The 6,277-nt window shown below is 40.8% G+C and overlaps 1 protein-coding gene across 1 annotated transcript in view; it reads right to left on the bottom strand.

Annotated features, from left to right (window-relative positions):
* Positions 1–5,246: 5,246 nt before the first annotated feature.
* The window catches only part of LOC104540072 (protein unc-13 homolog B-like), a gene marked incomplete at both ends in the record, with an annotated part of 67,966 nt that continues 66,935 nt past the window's right edge, over positions 5,247–6,277 (bottom strand). Inside the window, 2 exons of the mRNA XM_010183786.1 lie at positions 5,247–5,466; positions 5,964–6,038. Of these exons, the coding sequence (XP_010182088.1) occupies positions 5,247–5,466; positions 5,964–6,038 (295 nt within the window). The remainder of the gene's footprint in view (positions 5,467–5,963; positions 6,039–6,277) is intronic.

Here is a 6,277-nt window from a genome sequence, read left to right as displayed (position 1 = left end):
ACTTTAACACCTGCTTGTTGGTAGAAAATCATCAGAGCTTCCAAAACAACCTATGGGGGAATAATTACCTATAACGTACGTGACAAACCCAAAGCACGTCACTATACTGAATGGCAGAAGGTGTTTTTCTTGCTGTTAGACTTGGATCATATTTATTCAGCTGCTAAAAGGTTTGGCCAGTGGATCAGTTTTTCAAGTACTCCTGTAACTGGTAACAGAAAGGCATGGGAATATACAAGTACTGTGTACAGTACCATACAAATGGTTCTGGGCTTTCCTTCTCTCTTCCTCTCTAGGACTGAATGATGAGTCAATTTATAACTGGAAACAGAAAGCAAAGATGTCTATATTGGGAATTGTATTGATACAGCTATTAGTAAACCACCAGTGCTGTTACCCTATGCTTTAACAGGAAAAAGTCAAGAAAGCAACACTGGCAGGATAGAAGACAGCTGTTCAGTAGGCGGGTAACACTTAGAAATTATGTATTCCTGAAACTTAAAATAGATATTCGAGTTTCAAATAAAGGTATCCTTCCTCCTTCTGTGCAAATATTTTCCTACATAAGATCCTGGGAGCAAACAACCGTTCATCACCATGGTGTCTAACCATCATTCAACCCAGAAGCCAAGACGATTATCACAGGAGTGACTTAATTGGTCTCACTGACAGTCCACTCACTGAGACTGTCTCTGGACTGCAGGCTCTGAAGTCACAGTGCAACACACACAAGTTTCTCATCTAAAAATTAACAGACACACCCGGCTTCCAGTCCTAAGCCAAAAAGCACTGAACAACTGCAGAGGTGAGCCAAGACCCCAGGAACCAAAATGGTACCAAAAGCAGGGTGTTCTGGAAGGCAGCCCTGATAGCTCGTGTGAAGTTCTCCAAGGCTTGCTGCTCCAGCAAACCATAACGAAGTACTAATGAAGACATGTGGCTAATCACACTCACAACACAGGTTTCATGTTCAACAGTAGCTTGGAGCTCGAGATGTCATTTCCACACGTTCAATATTCTGCTATCCCAAGGCCATTCACTTTCTCAAGTTTAACCGTAATCTGCCAAGGACTAGATCAGCATTGCTACAACAACAAACAAAACAAAGACACACTTGCAGAAGCAGGTTACTATGGCTTTTCAAATGCTGGCCCAGAACTCCACAGGCCCCTTTTAATAGGATCTTGCTAGCAAAATGTCCTTCCCGTCCACCCTCTTCATAATTCTGCCTACTTCTCTGCATACACTTCTTCGTGTCCTACACATCCATCCTCAGCTTTACTCTTCCTTTGATACCAACATTGCTCAATCCATTGCATTTTAGTTAGTACTACACCAGCACTCAGGGCAAGAGATAAAAGTTTTCTATTTTCAAAAGCTTTGCACACTACAGGGTTTTTAAAGAACATCCCTCCATCCATTTTCAGCCAAGTAAGAAAGGAAATTCCTCATGCAGCAGAGATTTCAAGTACTTCTAAGAATAGCTAAAAAGAGAGCACCTTCCCTTCAGCAAGTATTTATGAGCTTATGATAAAAAGGTAAGCGCCTCATCATCAGAACGGTATCTTCTAAGTTCCTACAATAGGGAAACATCCTCTCAGAGAAACAATCTGGTGCCAGCAGAGCCATAAACCAGATGGCTGCAGTACAGATGCCACAAGTGATTGCAGTTTACTGAACTTCAGATATTGCCAACTCCTGGAACAGCCAAGCTGAACCAGTCTGCAAATGGATTTTGTTTCAAATTTTAACAAAGCATTGCTGAATTTGAGTATTTCATCACTGCAGCCCCACACATTTGTTGACTGCATCAGATACTCAGTCTCTTAAAAATACAGAGAGTAAGAAAAACACTGTCAGCGGAAATAACCAAACTTAATTCTAACAGACTTGGGGAAAGAGATGCTTTTATTTCCTGCAGAAAGGCACTGAAGGGTAGAAGACGAATAAACAGCACATTCCGATTCTAAAGAATAAAACCCCAGGTGTCTACCCAAAACTCCAGACATAGACAGTGGCACTGTATTTCTGACCAGTCTGAAAAATCATTTTAGCCCAACACAATATTTTCTGGAAGACTTACACAGACTGAAGTGAAGATATATCCTGAGGCATCAAGGTATAATCAATAGAATTGTATTTTTTGCCAGGCCGAAAATCCATTTTACTCCAGTGCAACATTTTCTGGAAGCGTTAAATAGACCTAACCAAAGATATGTCCTGAGAATTTTTTTGTACAAACAGCAACAATAACGCTTGTGTTAGGAAGAAATCCCTCCAGAGTTCAGTATAAAAGAAAGTTCAGTCTTGAAATTATTTGATCTCTAAACTGTTTTTTCCCCAGAAACCTTGTTTCTCATCCCTCAAGCATAGCCTATGTTCTTCAAATGCATATAAAAATTAATTTAATTTAGAAGGATTTTAGCACAAACATGCCAAAGCAAAGAACACAGTTGAGCAAAAAGGCCTTCTGGTAGCTTTCCAGTATTGATAACATTTGTCTTCCTATGCCAGCAGCACGTTCACATATTTGCCTCACCATTTTCTTAATCTCCCAGCACCATCTTTCCTCTATCTTTTAATTACACAATTGCCCTGTATCTTCCCTGTTCTGACACTGGGCAGCTGCCAAATAACTCAGTAAGCAAAGTTTCTGTTTGGCTGGGTTTTACCTTTCCACATGCCTCTGAAGTTTTGAGCCCATTGCACTCTCAGTTATTTCCTCTCTGTTTCTTTAACTCTGCATGCTGAAGTAGCTTGTGTTTACATTTTGAAAGGAAACGTGCAAAGCAAACATCTGCAATCCTGTGAATAAAATAACAAGTCTTCATCTAATGCTTTGCCATATATGAAAAGTAGTCTTTTCCAGTTGTTGCTTCTATCCCATAGAAAAGCGCAGACTATTGCCATCATCACATCCCACAGTCCATTGCATAAGCTTATTTAATTTCAACCAAAGATTAGAAAACCTGTCCCCATGATTATTCTTCAGAGGCTGTTCCAGAGACTTCCTGTTCTCATCACTGAAGTTCTCTTCCACTTCCACCTTTAATTTTTAATTATTCCATCTTTTCTTTTGTAAATAGGAAGCTTAAACAGACCATCTTCCTCCCTGCTACTTATCTTCCTCTCTGCTACTTATCTTCCTCTTCCCCAACATAGTTCAGGCACAAACAGGTTCAAACAAGGATTAAACCAATCCACAGAGCCATCACTGCCAGGTATTAAACATAGCACCTACTGCTCAAAAAGGCTTTAAGCCATGGATAGCTGCAAGAGTAAACCAGAGTCATAAGAGCTCTACACGTTCGTCTTATACCTCCGCCTCGGGCTCCACAACATCCCTTTAGAAACAGTCTATTGAGACAGGTCTAGTATGGCTATTTTCACTTTTTTTGAAACAGAATTGTTCCTGTTCTCCTTGCCCACACTGCTGAGCCTCCCTTCTGAAAGAGTAACAAACTCATACCATCCTCTCTCAAGACATTCTCCTATTTTCCACATTACCAATCAAATCTCTCCAGTACCCATCCCATATTGAAGCCTCCCTTCTCAAACACTGATAACCACAGCTGTTCTCTGCAGGAATATATTTCCTTTTAGTCATTAGCTATTTCTTAAATTTAGTTTTTCTTCTATTGGTTTTGATTTCATGACCTTTGCTCTGTAAAACAGCCTTGTGCCTGTTTCCTTGCTGCTGCTGATGTGAACCTAATTTTCCTCTGCTCTCCACAGCACTTTCCCCATACTGAGATATCACAGCTCCATGTGATAAAAGTACATCTTGGACGTGCATCTGAATCAAGCCTGGATGCAAGTATCAGCAGCTTTTCATCTCAAACACTGAAAATCACCAGTCACTAGAGGGTTCTCGTGAACTCCAGAAACAAATAAAGTTATCCTGAATCTAACTGACCCTCTACATCAGGTTTTGACAGAAAACAGAGTTACAACTTACCTGCATTCTCCTGAACCAACTGCAACGCAGCAGCAATTTGCTTTGTCACAAAATTACTGCAAAGAAGCCAAGGTGTCAATGGTGCAACTGCTTGAATGCTATAAACTGTAAAGATCATCTTGAAACCCTCAAAGACTAATCTAGAAATGCTAAGCAACTGAGGAGGAACAGAGATGTTTTGCCAGTATCAGCTGTGTAGGATAAATAAGCCATTGCAAATAGCCCCAGTCCTAACTATGACTTATTTAAAATACTGCATATACCAAAAATACAAGCATAAACAACATCCATTTCAAGTTTCAAGATAAGCCATAAGAAAAGTAAATGACCTATGATTCACTGGTATCCCTTGCCGGATCATCCAGTCTGACTTTCCCAAACAACTGAAGCCTGAAGCAGATACAAGATTTGACTCTACGTATTCCTATAATCACTGACATGGATTTGCAATAAGTCTGCTTATACTTCACAAACTTTTCTGATTCCTTAGACTTAGTCCATCAAGCTGGAATGCAGAGTGAACAGAAAGAGCCCCATCTTCCTACTCAAGATTTAACACATATGGCAGAAATTTCTCTTCCATTTAGACTAAGATATTTTGCTCTCAAGCAGGAACATAAATTTGAGACCAAATCATGAAACTGTTTTACCAGCAAACAAAAATAACCTGACCAAGTCAGATGCCCAAATTAAGACTTTTTCCTTCCCCTTTTTATTTCCTTTTTAATCAAAATTCTTTTAAACTTGTCCACTGTTTGTGTAAGGCTGCATTTATTCTGCAAATTCACAGCTCTTGGAAGAGCTCTGCTTTGAAGAAAGAGCTTGGTTTTTTGAACACTGCAGATAAACCCAACAAAATAAACACAAATGCTATTAGTAAGATGAAATACTACCCATACACTCAAGCAACACCTTCCTATCTGACCCATCATCTGTGCTGGCTCAGCTCCAGGTCTCTAAGGCAACTCAGCCCTGAGACCCTACTGTTCAAAGGACAAAATGTCTTGCCAATCTGCACTTGGTACAGAGAATCGGAGCTCAGCCCATGGACTCTGTTCCGTAAGCAAGAACCTAGTGCTGCTCCAAAGAGCTCAAAACAGTAAAACAGGATGGTGATTAAAATAAGCAAACTGACTGTGACACCAGGGCAGGAGGGACAGCACAGAAGTCAGAATATCCAACCCAGTATCATTTTAACAAATGCAGCTTCACTGACTACTGAGGCATCACCCATACATTTAGGAAAGCTCTGGTAACACTTTCGGAATAGTCACTGGTCACTACTCACTCTGCAAGCAGTCAGCGTTGAGCAGGTCTTGGCACTTCTCATGGCACTTGACTCCACATTCACCGCAGCGCATTCCCTGCCGCGCAATCCCCCACAGCAGCCCCTCACATTCGTAGCAGTAGGTAGGAGTTGTGGCTGTCCACACTTCAAAGTTGTGTGGGGTTGTACAAGAGATGGGGTAAATTAAGGCTTGCAAGGTCTTCTTATAGACGTGAGACTTCTGAAAGGCGAGAGCACACAAAAACCAACATCCAGGAGGGTGACTGAACCTATTTTTACTGGTTAACACATGAGTTTTAAGGGAAAAGGCATAAGCTGCGCAATAAATCTACACATTTGAGGTAGCCAAATATATCATGCTTTTACAAGCAGCAGCAGAGGACACCCTTCCAAAAATGTTTCTCCAGGCATTTAAGAAAGTGGAGGATATGGAAGAAAAGAACTAAGGTTTGTGCATGAGGGATATCCTGCAGTGTAGTTTCATACACTGTCTCCAAGGGTAGCATAAAGGGAAACGGTGAGATTACATTTTTCAGGATCATACTGACACATTAAATGTTATTTTTTTACATGTTTGGTTTCTTTAAACAAATGATACAAGAAGCTCTCCATCTATATTTTTAGACATCTGTGAAGCTGGCTCTGCATCCCAGAGCGCCAAATTCCCTTAATTTGCTTACTAAAAGTTAGCAGGAGCCAAGCAACCCTCCCACTTACCAGCTCTTCATCTTTGAGAGATGTTCTAGTGGCCATTGCTGAGGTAATTCCGGCTTTCCGGGACTGAACCAGTGACTAAGAAGGAAGAAACTTTGTTATTCACCACAAATACTCAGATATGCACAGGCATTACATGCCCAGGAGATGTGACCCAGTGGATCCTGTCAACCCAGACAGCAAACCAGCAATCTATGACGTTCAAGTTGGTTTCTGAAATGACAGGTCACATGTCAGAAGAGTCAAATTAATACTCTGAAAGGTCTCCAACTTGTTTCCATTTGCTCACAACCAGTCTCACTCTGGTAAATTTTTAC

The sequence above is a fragment of the Mesitornis unicolor genome, unplaced genomic scaffold, assembly GCF_000695765.1.
Source record: "Mesitornis unicolor isolate BGI_N332 unplaced genomic scaffold, ASM69576v1 scaffold26224, whole genome shotgun sequence".
NCBI lineage: Eukaryota > Metazoa > Chordata > Aves > Mesitornithiformes > Mesitornithidae > Mesitornis > Mesitornis unicolor.
The sequence above is the reverse complement of the archived record's forward strand: the minus strand, read 5'-3'. Positions and strand labels throughout refer to the sequence as shown.